At 54.2% G+C, this 18,487-nt stretch overlaps 1 protein-coding gene across 2 annotated transcripts in view; it reads left to right on the forward strand.

The window, feature by feature from the left end:
- CCM2 (CCM2 scaffold protein) overlaps nucleotides 1–14,928 on the forward strand; it is a 77,260-nt gene extending 62,332 nt beyond the window's left edge. For both annotated transcript variants that reach the window (XM_006037220.3, XM_006037221.3), the window contains exons 9-10: nucleotides 213–351; nucleotides 9,250–14,928. In XM_006037220.3, the coding sequence (XP_006037282.1) occupies nucleotides 213–351; nucleotides 9,250–9,530 (420 nt within the window). In that variant the 3' untranslated portion in view covers nucleotides 9,531–14,928. The remainder of the gene's footprint in view (nucleotides 1–212; nucleotides 352–9,249) is intronic.
- Nucleotides 14,929–18,487: the final 3,559 nt, after the last annotated feature.

Genomic DNA, 18,487 nt, shown 5'->3' on the forward strand with positions numbered 1-18,487 from the left:
TGAGGCACCACTCAGGTCCATAACATGCTTACAGATATACGCTAGGGACAGATCCTGTGTGTTCTGTCTGTAAGTGAGAGGTTCAGTTCCCGTGGCCTGTTTGTAGAGTGCCCTTTGATGTCTCTCCATTTGAATCGTCAGCCTCTCGCTAGCAGTGGCTTCTCTGCTTCTGAAAGTGAGGTTGATCCATGACTTGTGCTTCTCCTCCTCAGCTAAGAACGAAGCTCTCGTCCCAAGAGATCCAGCAGTTTGCAATGCTTCTCCACGAGTATCGCAACGGGGCTTCGATCCACGAGTTCTGTATCAACCTGAGACAGCTCTATGGGGACAGCAGGAAATTCTTGTTACTAGGTGAGTCTCCACTGACCCGGCCTAAGTGCAAGCTGATGATCAGTTAGGAAAGAGAAGAGGTAAGGCCTTGGAGTATGATCCTGAGCCCCTGGGCAGGGCTGGCTGCTCCTGGTAGAGCTGCTGAAACACAGGATTAGGTTTGAGTTGATGCAAAAAGGTAGGAGGGAGGTACCCAAAGAAACAGACACTCCTTTCCCCTCCTAGGATCAGGATATGTTGAAATGGTCACATAAAGCTTTGTAAACACTTCGTGCTTCCTGGTACTTCAGTTGTCATCTTAACAACTACGAACTGTTCTCGCTGATCCAGAAAAGCTCTTCTTTCTCTTGTCTTTCCCATTGATCAGAGCTGCAAAGTAAGGCTTGGTCTGTGCCTTATGTTTGGCTGGTATAGCTGTGTCAGCCTGTGTATGCATAGATCACACTCTCTAGCTGCATAGCTCTGCTGGACAAGCAGCTGTGTGGATCCACTAGGCTGACAGGACGGGACTTCTGGCTGCAGAGGAGGTGATGGAACAAACCCGCTGGAAATATCTCTTCTGCCACCATGCGCTGTGTCTCCCTGAGGGGGCTCTGCCAGCAACGCTATTGCAGCAGCAACCCCATAAGGCAGACAGGCCTGAAGAAGCCAGTAGGCATCTAGTGATAACTCCAGCCACCACCCAGACCTTCACTGAAATGGTGGGGATCAAGCTTGGTTCTTTCAGGTCTCTAGCACAAGAGAAGTCTTACAAGGCCCGTGATATACGTCTGAATGGTTCTGATGCCTTCTTGTAGAGGGAAATGTCCCCGGATATATACCTGCTCATTCTAGCTCACAGCAACACCATGCCTCTGGGATGGAGCCATAGAAATATTTCCATGAAATGTTTCTAAAACTCCCTTGAGAGTTTGTTTACCTCCAGACATTCCCTTGCAGACATGGCCCCACTGGTCCCTGGGAGGTGAAGCTGTGCAGTTTTCATCAGCTAAATGACAAGTAAGAAATAAGCCATTGCTTCAGTCTGAATATTTTAGGACTGTGCTGTTAATGAGAGACCTGTAAATCTGCATGCCTCTGTGGGAGCTGGTGGAGGGCTGCCACTTCGCAGCCTTTTGTGTTTAGGAGATGACTCTGTAACTGGACAGCAGCCTTTCAGATCATGAGACGAGCCTCTACAAACATAGGGCCAGGAGATAGCACCTGGGTCCAGGCCCTTGCAGTCACAGGCAGCCATGTCCAAAGGAGCCCTTGTCATGTTTGTGCAAGGCTCTCCTGTTAAGAGCTGCCTGGCTCTGGGATCATCCAGGGCTCTGCCTAAGAGCAACTGGAGACAGTGGCAGAGCAGAGGGTTGAGAGAGCAAGACTGCCTCAGGTTTGCCTAGGCAGTGAACCTGCTTTTTTATAAAATGGTATATAACTTGGTGTACAGACCAGGCAGGGTGAAGAGGGGCCCTTAATACAGGACACCAGACCAGGTGATCTACGAGTCTATTCTGGCTTTAGAGCAGGGGCAGGCAATTATATCGGGCAGAGGGCCACTTACTGAGTTTTGGCAAGCCATTGAGGGCCGCATGACAGGTAACCAGGGGCAGATATACATTAATTTTCTAAATTTTTTAGGGGCCCCACGGGCCAGATGAAATGGCCTGGTGGGCTGCATCCAGCCAGCAGGCCGCATCTTGCCCGTCGCTGCTTTAGAGTCATTATGGGTAACCTTCCCCTGTCATTGAAACCTGTCTCAGTTTGCAGATTGTAATAAGGAGTAGTGGTTGGTCTGCGGCTAACAGCTTTCTGGCCTGAGATGAGAGCAGTCAGTTCCGTGTATTATGAGACTATATCTCTAACCACATACAAAGGCACCTTGGGTTGGGACAAGCCCATTTTCAAATACATTATAAATCAGAATGAGTATTTGCAGGATTGCTTGGGAATAGGTCAGATCTGGGTGGGGGGTCATTTTGCAAGAAAAAATGCACACATCTAATTGAAGGATTTTGAATGCTGAAGAGGAGTGGGGCAGCTTTTGTCCTGTTGTTCAGATCTTTTTATTTTTCCAAGTTATTTTGTTACCTTGTCCTAAAGATTGAGAAGTGAAGTCAGTTAAAACAATGAGTGCTTTTAGCTCTTACCTCTTAGTCAGTATTTTTGCAGTGTATTTGTATTTGATTTTGGGTGCTAGAGTATCCTTCTCCGCCACTTGCAGGCCATTCAGGTAACCTCACTGATGCCCTGAGTTTCGAAAGGAGACGTCTGAGGGGAGGATGTGAGAAGGGTTTACAGAATACTAAATGGGAAAGAGAAGGTCGACAGGGATTTATTATGTACGGTCCCTCACCGTACAAGAACAGGGGGTCACAACATGAAACTACTAGGTAGTCATTTTAAAACAAACACAAGGAAGTTCTTTTTCACCCAGCGTATCATTAGAGACTCGTTGCCACCAGATGTGGGGGAAACTGAAAGTTTAGCCGATTCATGAAGGGACTGGACACATTCTTGGAGGAAAGGGGCATCAGTAGCTATTGAACATGGATGCAGGTGTCACAGTGGATATAGTCTTTCTGGACTTCAGGAAGGCCTTCTACACGGTCTTTCACCCCATTCTCAGTAAGAAACTAGGAGACAGTGGTGTTGATGCCTACACGGTCAGATGGGTTGCTAACTGGCTGGAGGCCGCACCCAGAGGGTGGTGGTGGACGGGTCTTATTCGACCTGGAGGGATGTGGGCAGTGGGGTCCCCCAGGGCTCGGTCCTTGGGCCTGCACTATTCAACATCTTCATCAGTGACTTGGGCGAGGGGGTAGAAAGCACCCTGTTCATGTTTGCAGATGATACTAAGATGTGGGGGGAAGCGGGCATGCTAGTAGGAAGGAACAGGCTGCAAGCGGATCTAGACAGGTTACAGGGGTGGGCGGATGAGAACAGGATGGGGTTCAACACTGACAAGTGCAGGGTACTGCACCTGGGGAGGAAGAACCAGCGGCACACCTACAGGCTGGGGATCTCCCTTCTCGCCAGTGTTGAGACAGAAAAGGATTTTGGAGTCATCACTGATGCCACAATGAACATGGGCCGACAAAGTGGGGACACAGTCAGGAAGGCCAACCGCACCTTGTCGTGCATCCACAGATGCATCTCGAGCAGGGCCAAGGAGGTGATCCTCCCCCTCTGTGCGACACTGGTCAGGCCACAGTTGGAGTACTGCGTCCAGTTCTGGGTGCCGCACTTCAGGAGGGATGTGGCCAATATACAGAGGGTCCAGAGGAGGACCACTCGCATGATCAGGGATCAGCAGGGCAGGCCCTACGAGGAGAGGCTGAGGGACCTGAACCTGTTCAGCCTCCAAAAGAGAAGGCTGAGAGGGGATCTAGCGGCAGTCGACAAATTAGTCGAGGGGGACCAGCAGGCATTGGGAGAGTCCCTGTTCCCCCGAGCAATCCCGGGAGTTACAAGAAACAACGGACGCAAGCTAGTGGAGGGTAATGTCAGGCTAGACATTAGGAGACGCTGTTTCACTGTCAGGGGAGCTAGGGCCTGGAATCAACTTCCAAGCAAAGTGGTGCTGGCTCCTACCCTGGGGGGTCTTTAAAAAAAGGCTGGACGAACATGTGGCTGGGGTCGTTTGACCCCAGTACTCTTTCCTGCCATGGCAGGGGGGCGGACTAGATGATCTCTTCAGGTCCCTTCCGACCCGACCAACTATGAAACATGGGAGTGAGGGGTTCAGCTTCTGAATCGGAACTTCCCGGACCTTCAAGGCCAGAGGCTGCAAGTGGAAAAATCCTTGGGCAGACCCAGGTCATTCTCCCTTCAAGCATCTACTCTGCCATGGTGTGACACAGGAGACTGGGCCAGACGGGTATAGGGTCTCCCCCAGTACATGGCAGTTCTGATGTTCTTGCGTACTAAAACCTGCTTACCTTTACTATCCAAATAGCCCAGTGGGATGACAGTGTCCTAAACCTTCAATGGGACAAACGGGGAAAGTTGGGAAGAACATCTCAGCCACAGAAGAAGAGACAGATGTCTGTCACCAGCTCTGGTTATGTCCAGCGATCATTTAAGGACTAACTCTTTCCTGTTTGCCATTCCCATCCTCGTGGCACCCCTCACCCCAGGGCTGAGCTCTCCCTAGTTTTGCCTTCCTGGGTGCGTGTGAGGAGTCTGTTATATCAGTGATGGGCCATGCTGGAGATCAGAGCCCGCTACCTAGAGAATAGGTGCAGCCTGGGAAGCCTCAGTTCTTGTCTGCAGCCTTCTGAACACGCCTTGACCTGCACCAGGGAACAAGGAGTTCATTCTCCACAAGCCACTTCCACCTTTAACTTTTCTGAAACCTGTCTGGAAAGAAGAGCACAAGCCAGGGCCTATGGTGATATGGCTGATGCAGTCACCAGAAAGGGGAGAGCTGGCTCGGGACTGATGCACTTCATGCCGTCCCTGAACAGCTGCTGGGTGGTAATGAGGGAGCAGCTACCGATCTGGGTTAGATTCTACTTGGCAAACGGCTCTCGTCCGGGCAGCATTTCTTGGAGGCCTGCTGTTGCTCTGCTGCAAACACCAGCATCGATTCCATCAGCAGGGATCCAGATCACTAGCAGTGTTACAAATACCTGTTGCCAATTAAAATAGGGTGATGGTTGTGGGGAGGACTGATGGGCAGCTGTGTTATACTCCAGTTCTACGAATATATTATAAATGGGTTATAAAAATGCCCAGAGAGTTCACAGTAGTCTGAAGACCTCCTGCCAAAGCTTGTCCATGGATTGCATACCTAGATTTTCACGGAAACCAGCCTGAAGGTTGAAGAGGGAGCGTTGCACCCCGAGGGAGGTGACTGAGCATCAGTGGGACTGAAATGAGTGAGGGCCGTGGGACCAAGTGCTGTGCAGACAGTTCAGGAGCCTGTCTTCCAGCTGGGGACAGGGTGAGCTTGCAGCGATGGAGTCCAGCAGGCCTGCTGCAGCTCCCATTGACTTCACAGGGAGTGCATCCAGCTGTTTGCTTGGCACTAGAAGGCAGGCTCTTATCTCTCAGGCTAAATAGACTTAGTGTAAACGAATGCTTAAATGGACCCTAAGAGTCTAATCCCTGCCCCTCATTACAAGGAAGAATAAATTGCTTAAGTGCCTTACAGAATAATTCCCCATCAGGCCAGCAGCAGCCAGCCTGCCTCTTGGAAGAGCCACGGTGTCTCGGCACTGTCCGGAAAGCAGCATTTGCGAAGCGGGTTCGTTTTAATCTCGCCTAAAGCAAGGCACTCCAAGAAACATAAGCCAGCTTCCTTGTATCTCTGCCTGCTACATATGCTCATGACTTGGAACGTCTCTCATTAACTTCTTTTTTAAAGTCCTGTCTATTGGTAGCTAGAGGTTCCCGCTAGCTGGGATGGTGCTGTCTGTAACCCTGCTCCTAGCCCGCAGCAGACGTTCCCGGAGACGGTGCTGCGTGCATTCCTCCCAGGTGCTTTCATCTGGAGGCTGATGCTGTTATGGCATTATGATCAATAAACCTGCACAGCATGTCTTAATGAAGAAGTAACGGGCACCAGAAACCTTGTTTGATCTCTACCCTTTCAGTGAATTATCCATAGTGACAAATTTTCCTCTGGCCTTCTTGGCTTCCCAGCGTGACCCATGGCCGCCAGAGGGCCCCTGTGCTATTCCCCAAATGCAGCACGACAGGCAGCAGCAAGGGAAACAGCAACCTTTCCAGACTCGAGGCATGTCTTGTTGGAATAAAGCCTGCCAGCTCTTAGCTTTCACTGCTTGCTTGACTGTGGAAAAAGAGAGAGCAGTTCTTCTGCAAAAAACTCGGGAAAATCCAAGCAGGGCAGAATATTTTGGATACCCTGGGTTCCTGGATGAAACCTCGGGGTTTATCTTGTGAATCATGCATAGGCTTTTGCTCATCTAACAAGGTTTGTATTGTGTAGCAACCCTTAAAAGGCTCTCATGGCACCCCAGTGGTTGAGAATCACTGTTTTAGAGTGTGGGTGAAAGGGCCACGCTGCCTACACGCTGCCTGATGCAAAACTACCTGAAAATCAGATGGCTCCGCTGAACTCTGCTCTGCCAAAGGGGGAGGGGAGAAGAGGAAGTTTCCCACAACTTGGTTATATAGAGCTCCACAAGTAAGACACCTGTTAAAGACACCGGACGATTCTGATAGAGGTAACCAGCATTATGGGTAGGTGGTATCATATGTATAAGGGGTAAGTTCACGCTTACAGATCCAGTCTTATCCACAGAGGAGCAGCTGGGTGTGTTATCACAAAAGGGCATCTTAGCTAAAACCCTTCTGTCTCCTTCACTGGATCTGCCCGTACGAGGGAGAGAAAGAAAGAGCCCGTTGTGAGAAGCTGGCGTATGATGTTTCTTCTCCACCCTCACCTCCATAGATTCATAGAAGTTAGGGGCTGGAAGGGACCTCACGAGATCATCAGGTTGTACCCAGAGGATTGAGGCAGGCTGATCAGAGCAGGCTAAGATGTCAAATAGCTTCGCTCAGAACAGCTTCCCGAAGGATGAGCAGGCACGAGGCTAGCTTGCCTGTCGTCGGCTGTCGTTTCGAGTGTGACTGGCAGGTCTGTACAGATCCCTTTGCTGCCTCCTTGTTTTCTGTGGAACATCCCCAGATTCCCCTCCAAAGCCCAGGGAGACGTGTCATCGCTCACTGGGACCACTGGTATCATTGAGAATAATAGATGTACCTTCAAGCAGGCTCTTTGCGAGGAGATAAAGAACCTAGAAGCTGGTCCTGGCTGAAGACGCTGCTCTGGGAATTGTCTTAAAATTAATTCAGTGCCGATCCATGCAGTGTTGCAGCCTTATTGAGGTTTTAGGTAGATTTGGCTGGTATCTCTTGGTGTATCAGCTTTTTTGAACACCGTCTTGGTTCCCATGTATCTCAGGTTCTTTGTGCGTGGGCACGGTGGCGCTCTTAGCATGGAATCGTAGGCAAGTTGGGCTGGAAGGGACCTCCTGGGGTCAACCCAGCCCCCTGCTCAAGGTAGGAGCATCCCTGACTAAACCATCCCAGCCAAGTGTCCGTCCAACCTGCTCTTGATCTACAGGACTAGACTGCCACGAATACAGGAGTAGACAGCTACTATTGGGGAGGCTGAGCACCAGTTATGATGGATACTTGCTTAGAAACATCTTGGATCAGAAGCAGGTTTGAGCTGTCCTACAATGAGTCTAGAGCACGACTGGCTGCAAATGCCGTCATTATTCTCATCCTCCCCTTCTCCGCCTTAGGTGTCTATGTATACCGGTGCTTCTCAACTGGAGTGTCGCGGCGCCCTGGGGTGCCTTGAGATCTTTTCAAGGGTGCCACAGGATATCACACCACATTAGCACTTTGAGGTGTGCAAACATGATGCACTAGATACACCCAGGCTTCAAATAGGACTCCGACGTGCTGAAACCATTCTGTCGCGGGCTTGCTGAGGTCTTTGCAACAGACTTGCTGTAGTATTTTTCTTTAGTCACAAAACAAATGAAAGCCGAGAGCTGGCATTTTTCTGAAGGGGACCTCGGGTCCTAAAAGGTTGAGAGCCTCTGATCTATGCTGTCAGCAGCTCTGGGCAGGGCCCCGCAGTTCCTGCGGGTCCGTGGCATCGTCTGGTGGGGCTAGCCCGGGCAAAGCTGATGCACGGGCAGTGCACAGCTCAAGTAACGAGGGCTATGCATTTTGTGGCTGGCAGGAGTTCACAGCAGTTCCCTGCCTTGCTGGGGCACTGCAGATCCTGGTGAACAGGTTGCTAGAGGCAGCTAGTGGCCACAGAGAGGCCAAGAAGGAAAGTCACGGAGCTGGCACACCCCTCTCTGCTGCAGCAGGATCTGGCGGCTCTGAAAGGGCAGCCATTACCTGCGGTCTTTGCCTGGAACCAGGCATGGGGTGGAGTTGGAGATCACCATGTCGTGTGGGCCAAGCAGTTACCCCTGACACTTGACTCAGTTATACTCTACGCACCTCCAGCCCCTTGCGTCTGGAGGGCCCCGGGATCCCACCAGAGTGAGCGCGTTCAGTCTCGCTACCTGTTTGTGCACTACCCTGTCCAGATAGGCATGTGGGGGGGGTTGTGAGGGTCCCCATGACAGGGTGGTGGTGCTTGGGAGGACGTGGCTGCCCACACAGAACAGCCAAGAAACTATTTGAGCCCCAGACCTGGAGGACGAGCCCAGAGGGGAGTTCATCTGCAGACTTATGAGGAGAGGTGGTGGGAACGGGGCTGATTTAGTTTGGAGAAGACAAGACTGAAGGGGGATTGAATAGCAGCCTTTAACTCCCTGCCGGGGGGTGCAAAGTGGATGGAGCTGGGCTGTTCTCAGTGGGTGGCAGATGGGAGAAGGAGCAATGGGCTCAAGCTGCAGACAGGGAAGTTGAGGTTGGATATTAGGAAAAACTTTCTCACTAGGAGGGTGGTGAAGCAGTGGGACAGGTCACCCAGAGAGGTGGTGGCATCTCTATCCTTGGAGGCTTTTAAGATCCAGCTAGACAAAGCCTTGGCTGGGCTGATGTAGTTGGGGCTGGTCCTGCTTGGAGCAGGGGCTGGACTAGATGCGACCTCCTGAGGTCCCTTCCAGCTCTCATTTTCTATGATTTTATGGTTCTATGGCCCTGAGCCTGTTCCCTGTTCTGTTTGGACTCCTGTGATCCTACAACCAGCTCCCGAAGCCCTTGCCTGGGCCAGTCTCACTGATGTGTCTCGGGGGTCTTGATGGAGGGACAGAATCCTTGGACCTAGAACAGGCAGGGCCAGTAGGAGGGTGCCCAGTCCAGCCCCTGCTCCGGGCAGGGCCATCTCCATGTGCGCCACTCCAGACAAGTAGCCTAGGTCGGGGTGTGGTTGCCATGTCAAACGTATTCAGTAACTAACATTTCCTCCTCTGGGTTTGTTTCCGGGGCAAGGCCTCAGACCGTTCATTCCGGAAAAGGACAGCCAGCACTTTGAGAACTTCTTGGAGACCATCGGCGTGAAGGACGGGCGCGGGATCATCACGGACAGCTTTGGGAGGTACAGGCGGACAATGAGCACCACCTCCAACTCTACCACCAACGGCAACGGCGCCGCCGGCAGCTCAGACGACCAGTCTGTGCCCTCAGAGGAGGACGAGTGGGACCGGATGATCTCTCACATCAGCAACGACATTGAAGCCTTGGGGTGCAGCATGGACCGTGACTCCTCTTGAGAGACAGCAGGGGGGAGGGAAGGGAAGAAGACAAGGCAGCTCCCTCTCCTGAGGCTGCGTCCTTCTCCCTTCCATCCCCCTTACGGACCTCAGCAACACTCGCTACCGTCTTCCTGACCTTTCATTCGGAAAGAGGTTCTCGGGATGAACCGGGGCGTGATTACCTGCTCCTCCCTCCCTGCCTTGGCAGTGGCTTCACTGGCCCCAGCAGGCACTTTTGGCTGGCAGCTGGTGTCCCTTTACTGTGAAGGCGTGTGTGTGCACGTGTGAGCAAGGAGCCTGGGCTGGGGGACAAGATATGGGTCCCTTCCTCAGACTTCTTGCAGCAGCCTCCGTGGCTTCGTTCCATCTTTGCCGCCACCACGACGGTCCGAGGTGCCCGGGGGGGTGGGAAAGGGGCTTATGCAGAGGAGAAGGAGCATTGCGCTAGGAGCCTCTGGCCGGTTTCAGTTTTGCACACAATATTCCTCTTGTAACTCAGACTCTCTCTCTTTCTCTCTTTTTTTTTTTTTTAAATGAAGTTTACTACAATGTGAATAATTTAAATATTTGTCGGTGTCACCAGAACATTTCTAGCCGAAGCTGCAAGGTTGCCTGTTGCAGCACCAATGCATTTGCTGGCCCGAGAGGGAGCTTTGCAAACACGACTGCCTTGCCCCGCCTTTGCAGTTGGCTGCCACGGACAACCTTGGCCGTTATCCGTCTAGCGCTTAGGTTTGGGTGCGGCATCTCATACAGGTGAACGATGGTGTGCTTGGCACCCTCCTTGCCCAAAACCTGGTGCTGAGGCCTGTCTTGCAGTCTGGTGTGGCTGGCAGCCGTTGCTTGGGAAAAGCAGCGAAGGGTGGAAGCACGTAGTTACCTCTTAGGAAGCTGCTGGTCAGGCCTGATGTGTGTAGGTGTTGAGTGTATGGGTGTGGGGGTGTGGGACCGTGTCCAGTTCTGCCAGCCCCCCAGTCTACACAAGCACAGCTGTTCACTCAGTCTCGATGCCAGGCCAGTTCCCTGCTGCTCCCTCAAGGGTGCCATGGTGCACGTATGCCTCCGCAGCACCCCGTGCATGGGAGAGCTTGCGCACCTCCTGCTGGGCTGGTTTGGAGGCAGTCAGAGTGCTGAATATATGCAAGGTTCGACCCCGAAGAAGGGCAGGGAATTTCCAAAGGGATGTGACATTGGCACGTTCATCTGCTCAGGACTTCCACTGTAAAGACGCAGTAACCAGGAAATCCTAAATCTGGCTGAGGCTGAACCTCAGTGGCTCTTTTGGGGGGGGATCTCTGTTCTGTTGGGAGGGCGAGAGTTGGCAGCAGGTCGAAGAACTCACGAAGTAAACTTTCTACAAAGCTAGCCATGGGGTATATAATGCAGTGTACACATTGGACATATCATACATGCAATTGTACTTATTTTTTTATCCGCGTGTCATGCCATAACGTCCGTACCGCCCGCTGCCATGGAGCTGTGGAGGAGCACGGCGGCTGAGACGTTAGCCATCACATCCTGAAAGGCCCTATCCGTTACAGCGCTCTGTGGGGGGAGCAGGCACTGCTCTCCTTGCTGTAACCAAAAGCTCTTCAGGGATACAAGGTACCAGCCCCAGGAAGCTGGACCGAGCCAGCCTTTCTTTTCTCCTTTCATAAAAGAGAAATCCAGAGGGAATTTCAGTGTGTCCTGAGCACAAATGCCAACTGGCCTAGCGAGCCGTTCTCTTCCCCCAGATCCTGGTGCTTCAAGGCCCTGGTTTTTCCCACCTGTTGCCATTTGTAGTTTGTACACATGGTGCTGCCGAGCTGACGCGCCGCAGCGGGATTCCTCTCGCTGGACCTAAGGGAAGACGCCCAGATGAGAGTTCAGGGTTCAGCTTGCTGCTCTTCTAACAGGTTTTCCTCGTCTTCGGTTGAATTGGAAGATAACGCTGCCAGCTCGCGATGGGGCAACAGCTAAAGCTGAGCCATGTTAAAAGGCCACGCAGATTTCTTGGCGCTCTTTCGGACCCTCTACGTTTCGTTTTTTCCACGAGGAGCCAGCTCGAGCATGAGCGGGACTGACACACGAGTTACTGCCTAGGAGTGGCCTCTCGATGAGAGCAGAACTGGGCCCGGGAAATCCAGGGACCCAACGGGCCGGTTTCTTAGGACAGGGAATCTCGTGGCTTGGGTTAAAGACCCTTCAGCTGAGCATGAGTTGCCAGTGCCGCAGTTTGAGTCCCCAAGTGTCTGGCCTTGCCTTGGGAGGATCCTCGGGGAGGATTTGTTGCTTCCTGCCTACCTGTGATAAATAGCCTGGGCAGCAGCCGAAGGAGCGGGAGAGGGGAACGCTTGCTGGCTGCCTTGCCAGGCGCTGGCGTCCTGTCCCTGGAAGCATGTTCTTCGGAGCGCTGGACCTGTCCACATTGCAGCATCCCAGGTGGCTGCTGTCCTGGAGCCTTTTGCCTGCCGTTCACTGCTTCATCTTACTGCTCCTCTGTATCTCACCTCGCCCCCCGAAAACATCTGAAGCTTCTTGACATTTCTACCTCTCCGGCACCTATCAGCAATCGTGCGCCGCTTCCCCAGCCCCCTGTTCTTCATTTAGCCAAGCTATTTATGTTATTTTTCCCTCTATAAATCAATCCCCTTGACCGCTTCTCTCCATTTGAGCCTGCTTGCCGGGACCAGCTTTGTGGCCCCTGGCATGGTGGAGCATCTTCCTTGCACTTTCGAGGGGGCACAACAGGGGCTCTGAGGTCTGTGGCAAGGAGTCGGGGCCCATAACAGGTCCTTGTCGCTCATCTCCGGGTGTCTGTCACCGTTCCTGAACTTGGCTTGCATCACAGCCATGCCCGGTGAAGGATGGTTTGTCTCGGCCCCCCACCCCAAACACGCCAGCTGTTCATGCCAAGAAGAAGGGGAAGGGTGGGAACGGGCGTTCCGGTGGCAGACGTACTTCCCTTGCACCACAATCATCCTCTTACATTAAAAGGAACGAGTGCAGTGTTCATTTGTGTATATATCGGTGCTTTTCCCCCCTCAAATTTGTGCTTGGGGCGGGGAGGAAGTTGTTGACTGCGAAGTCACAGTGCAGCATTCACTCTGCACAAACCAGGCTCGCTGGTCGACTTCTTGCACGGGTTGCCTTGCCCAGCAGTGGAGTGCAGGCCATCCGCGGGGAGGAGATCGGCTGGATCGCCTGGAATCGGATGGTTAGACGCACGCCGTGGAGGCACCTGGGAAGGCGGTGGCAGGTGTACGAAGCAGGGACGGCCCCCACGGCCCTCCTTAGGGGATGGTCAAGCACACAGCACGCTGGCCATCTCCATCGGGTCCAGTCTCTGAAGAGCTTCACCACGGCACTGCCCTCAAGGACACTTGCCAGGAGATCTCCCAGCCCTGACTCGCTCTTTTGCAAAGTTGGTAATAAAACTGCCGTGTCCCCACGCAGCGCGACGTTCACATCCGCGATGCCTCAGCATAGCAGCCCGTCGTGGTAGTGTCAGCACATCTTGATACGACGTCCTGGTCGGAGCAAAGACGGGGCAGCAGGTCGGAGATACCAGTGCTTGGGACGTAGAGTATCCCGCAAGTCAAATGCATGGGATGGAGGCATGGAAAGCAAAGGGTGTCTCCTGTTGGATGAAGCTATCTGCACACTCCCAGAAAACCAGGCTCCTCTCTCCGTCTGTTGGTGCAGCGTTTTCCAAGATCTTATTTGGGAAGAGTATCAACTGGGCCAAATGTGTCCCTGGGGTAGCTCTGCAGCATACTAAAATCCAGGATTTAGGCTGCCTTATCCCAAGAGGAGATGCTTTCCAAGTCGACGGTAACCAGATGTCGAGAAGAATCTATAGCTTCTCGCATGATGCCTCAGAGGCGGGGGAAGAGGAAGAAAGCCTGTTACCTGCTGGTGCTCAGCACTTTCTCCCAGCACCGAGGGACTAAAGAGGGCATTCTCCAAGTGTCAAGAGCAAGGTCCTCGATGAAGAGGATCCTGACGTAGCCAGTTGCAGCTGGCGCTGGCCAGGTGCTAACCTCCCACGAAAGCTGCAGGAGTTTCGTGGCTTTGGGTCCAGCCTGAGCTCGCACGTCGCTTCCCTGCCTCGATAGAGAACCTGGGTTTCCGCTCTGCTGCCTGACTCCAGCGACGTGGAGGGATGTGGTGGGTCCAGCCTGCGGCCCGTTTTCTCTGGACGACGGCCACAAGTAATGTTTGCATCCTGACTCGGCTTTGGGAGGAAGCTCTGAGAGCCCACGGCCTCGGGCTGTGCCGTGGGGACCTCACCGGAGTGGGGAAAGTCAGCCTGGGCTTCACCCCGTGAGGGAGGAGCAGGGCGGCACGGATGGACGTGGTACCCCTGACCCAAAGGGCTGGCCGTGCTTCTCCACCCATCGCTCGCTGCATCCTGCTCTGCTGCTTCACCCCTCCGTTGGGATTCCCCGCGGATTCCTGCTTGGCGCCTCGCTGGCGGGGCCAGAGGGATGGTGACTTGGACACGGCGCAGGCAACGACGGGGTCTCGGGCTATGCAGGGGTCCTTGGTCTCCTTAACCCTCGTCAGGGCAGCCTGACCAAGCCTGCGCAGCCTGAGACCTCGACAGGTCCACACAGCCGCCAGATCCTGCACGCTGGGCCCTGCAGGGCAGAACAAGGATCCTTGCCCTCGATCTGCAGGGGAAGAGGCTTGTCGCTGGTGCCGCTGTTGCAGACCTGGGGGTGAACTAGCCATGTCACCTACTCCCTGCAGCCTGTCTGCGGGACCAAGGCCTCTGGCGGGCATGTGGAGGGAAGATCCCTATCAAGGCCGCGCAGCACAAAGCCCAGCGGTACGTTGCTGTCACGAGGGGCGTCTCCCGGACCTGTGCCCAGCATGGACTTCTGAGTGCCTTTTTGTACAGTCACGGTTACAACAGTCCTCGGAGGCTGGTGCGAATCAAAGACCCTATTTTTGAAACACTTGTACAGCGAGATCTCTAGTAAGGGAGACCTAACAGCTGCAGTATTTTTGTATACGCCGTTTGGGGGGCACCGGGACTAAATTGTGGCGCACAGCTGTGTTCTTCATCATCATCATCACTTTCGATGGAGCAGGTGAGTGAGAAACGGGTGCTGGAGCCCGGATCGGTCCCGAGTTGCCCTTAAGCACACCTCCCTCCTTCCCCCCCGGGTCTGCCGGGGAAAGACACGGCCCTTTCCTTGCTTGTGACAGGCTTTCAGGTGGTCCGAGCTACCAAAGATCCCGTCGAGCTCAGCACGTCGACACGGGGATGGTGCGTCTGGGTTGAGTTGTGATGCTCTTTGCCTTGGTTTCACCCTGACGTTATTTTGATGCCGTTTGGGGTTTTGGGGTTTTTTTTGTATGTCTGTATGTACGTTTGCTTTATGTATGGAGTATTTGTTACAGGTAAATATAATTCTGCACCTGACGCGGACTCTGGTGTTTCCTGCGGCATCCGCTGATCGAATCCTGGAGTCATAGGACAGTTGGGCTGGAAGGGACCTCCGGAGGTCACGGCCGGTCTAGGCTGGGTCAGCCCCATCCAACCCTCGTCTCATCTAGTCCTAGCGTGGTTCACTCAACCCTGTCACACAGCTACGAGGCCCGTGGCCCAAAGACACCAAAGCCCCTGAACCTGGCACAGGGCAAGCAGGTAGACGAGGCCTGGCAGTGTCCTGACACCGTAAGGGGCGTTCACATGCAGCTGAGAGAAGCAGAAGCCATTGCCCCTGCTGCAGAGGCAGGCAAATCCCCCCCCAGTCCATACCAGTCTGACGAGTGGGGAAATCCCTTCCTGCCCCCAATGCAGCGTTGGTCTGACTGAGCGGAGGGGCAGGACCCTCTAGCCGGGACCCCCCGCGTTTGAGTCCCAGCAGGAGCATTGGCACAACTTGGTGTGAGCTCAGTGCGTGTCCTGGATGGAGCCTGGCTGCTGCTCTGGCTGTTCTCCGTCAGCCCAGCGCCTAAGGTCGTGGGGACGGGAATTGTGATGCTCCCTTGGCCCTTCTGTGGGCTCGCGGAAAGGTCCGTGGCACGCGTGCTCAGACCCATCATTGAACAGAGCCCAGCACCCCACACCTTCTCCTCCCGGAAGGCAGAGCTTTGCCACGCTGGTCCCGCAGGAGCCCTTGTGCTGCAGGAGTTGGGAGTCACGGGGGGCATCCTCCAACTTGAGCTCTCTCCAGGCAGGTGCAACCTTAAGGCTCAAGCCGTTGAGCTGCTGCTGCTGCCCCTGTTCACAGCCTGTGAGCAGGGTCCAAAGTGGGGCTTGAACTTGCATCTGTGGGGCTAGCAGTGCGGGATGGTCCCCAAAAGTCCCTGCCCACCTCAAGAGGTAGCAGAGCAGGCTGGCCAGCTCGGGCCCAACCCCAGGAGCTGTCCCCAGGAAGGGGAAGAGAGGGCTCTTGGCCCCTGAACAAGCAGCTTTGTCCTAGCTCAAAGGAGGTGGGGGGGGTCTCGTCTGCCCCTGGCCATTCCCAGCACCCTTGACCCCTGCCAGCCCCCATGCGCTGCCATCTGGGGCAGCTTGCAGACGCAGCAACATCCTCGTGCATGCAGTCGGGATCAGTGTCCTGGGCACTGACTGCCGCAGCGGCCCTAGGGCTTGTGTTCCTGGCTCAGATGCCGCGGCTGAGGTCTTGCTGGCTGCTGGTTCCAGCGCCGGGCTCTCCCCACCACACCTGTATGCTGCCTACAGTGGGTGGCGATGGGGTGGTAGAGAGCACACGGGGCTTTTTCCCCAGCATCCCAGACCTTTGCTCCTGTGCCAACCAGGCCTCCACAGCCCGGGTGGCTCTGTACCCCTGCCGTCTCTGCCTTCTGCTCCAATGCACCCTGCACGCAGCCCCGGGCCAGCCCGGCTCCCTCCCTCCCTGAGCCTGCGGCTCAGCCAGGGGTGAGCCTTCCCCATCCTGAAGGCAGCAGCAAACACCATGTGGCTTTGGGACTAGCAATGCAACCTCCTGTTTGTTCTTGCCAGGCCACGGGCCAGCTGGGCCATATAACAGTCTGTGTGTAACTGAGTGCAGCTTGTCCTGGACTGGCAGAGATACCGGACATATGAGAGAGCCCACATGCTCGCATTGACCCTCCTCCTGTTTTCTCACTGCGGTTTCCATGTACCCAGCACCAGATTTTTTGCTTGCGAGTGTGATTGCATGGCTCTCTTGTTGTATCACCCCGTGGCCACGAGGCCCCCTCCTCCCATGCTGCTTTCCAGCACCGTAGCTTCCTACAGTGCTGCCTCGCTACAGCCTAGCCCAACCCATGTGGCTACAGCTATTCCTGGAGATTAAAGCCATTGGGACCAGAGCGTGGAGGGAACATAGATGGAGGTGCAGGGTGTCAGTCTAGTCGCCAGGCTTCGCTAGCCAGCAGCATGGGGTTAAGAAGGATTTCTGTCTCTACAAGTGGCCTAGGGTTTCCTACCTCCCTCAGAAGAAAGAAAAAGAGAAAGAAAAAGAGAAAGAAAAAGAGAAAGAAAAAGAGAAAGAAAAAGAGAAAGAAAAAGAGAAAGAAAAAGAGAAAGAAAAAGAGAAAGAAAAAGAGAAAGAAAAAGAGAAAGAAAAAGAGAAAGAGGTTTTAATATTGCACATATATGGAACTGGCACTGTTAAATAGTTTGTTCTCAGGTGGTAAAGACATTGATACCACAGATGTGATAAAGATTTGTGCAACAAAAGAAGTCATCTCTGGAAAAGGGGGGCCTGAAACTAAAAAGTTCACCCAGGGCTACCAGGATCTAGGTACAGCACTGTATAGGCCTGTGGGTTCGAACCCTGACTGGGGCCGAGCCCAAATTCAGTGCTGCTTTCCAGGGCTGAACGCTGGCCTGTTGCCCCCTGCCTGCCCCCAGCTTCCACCCTGGGCTGGACCCTGTGACCCACTGCTAGAGCTTGGGGGGCTTCCTTTAGCCTGAAGCACAAAAAGTCGCCTCCCTTGGTCATCTGAGCCAAGGAAATAGAAAAAGAGGCAAACCCTCTCCCAGCAAGTCCACTACGCTTGGTACAGCGGAGAACTTTCTTAGCACGTAGGGTTGGCTTGGGGAAGGGCACAGGATAGAGCTGTATTAAGGAATAAAACTTTAGAGCAAACACAGTGTGGCTGGGTAGCCTTTGACGACACATCTAGCTTGCAGTAATGCAGATCTCTAGATCGTTTCCCCGAGTAGCTTACTCACAAGCATCATCCGGGGCCCGACTGAGCTTTCCTCTGGAGGCAGGCAGTTCCTGGTGTGTCCATGCGTTGTGAGGGAGAGAGTGAGAGCGAGATGGAGGCCCCTTAAAATCCCCTGCTTGACCTCACCTCCAATCAATTTAAAAAGCATCACTGGTTACTTGGTGGAGTGATGGGGGCTGGCGCTCCTACCCCCATGCCACGAGGGCGCTGCTTAGAGCTCTCTCCTCTCTGTCATGTAGGCAGAGCTGGTCATTTAGTACCCGAGATGGACACCCGAGACGGAGGGAGGAGGCTGAAATGGGATTTCATCAGACACATCCTGCTCGACACCTGCTGCAAGACCCTCAGGTGCTGGGCAGCACCCCTCCCAGGGATCCTGGCCTGGCATGGCTATGCCAGCAGCCCTCCCACACACCCCCAGCCCCACCTGGCCTTGCCCAGGAGGTCCTGCCCCAGGAGACGGCAGCGAGCAGGAGCCAGAGCCCAACAGGAAACATACAGCCCCGAGCGCAGGGAGGAGGGACATAGGGCAGGAAGGAGCCATGCACCTCTCAGGCAGGAGCTGGGCTCTGTACTCACCTCTGCCTCCAACAACCAGCTCCCGCCAACACCTGGGCACGGAGCAGCGGGGCCCTGTCCCTGCCTCACCGCCCACTCGTAGCACCCAGGCTCTCTACTGCGATACCACCTCCCCTCTCCCCATCCGCCCGGGGGCGAGCTCCAGCAGGGCCCGAGCAGCACCCGAGATGAAGATGGTGCTGAGCAAGTGCCCAGAGTGCCCCCAGCTCATTGCACCGGGACGCAGGGCA

This window comes from Alligator sinensis, unplaced genomic scaffold, assembly GCF_000455745.1.
Source record: "Alligator sinensis unplaced genomic scaffold, ASM45574v1 scaffold1675_1, whole genome shotgun sequence".
Taxonomy (NCBI): Eukaryota; Metazoa; Chordata; order Crocodylia; family Alligatoridae; genus Alligator; species Alligator sinensis.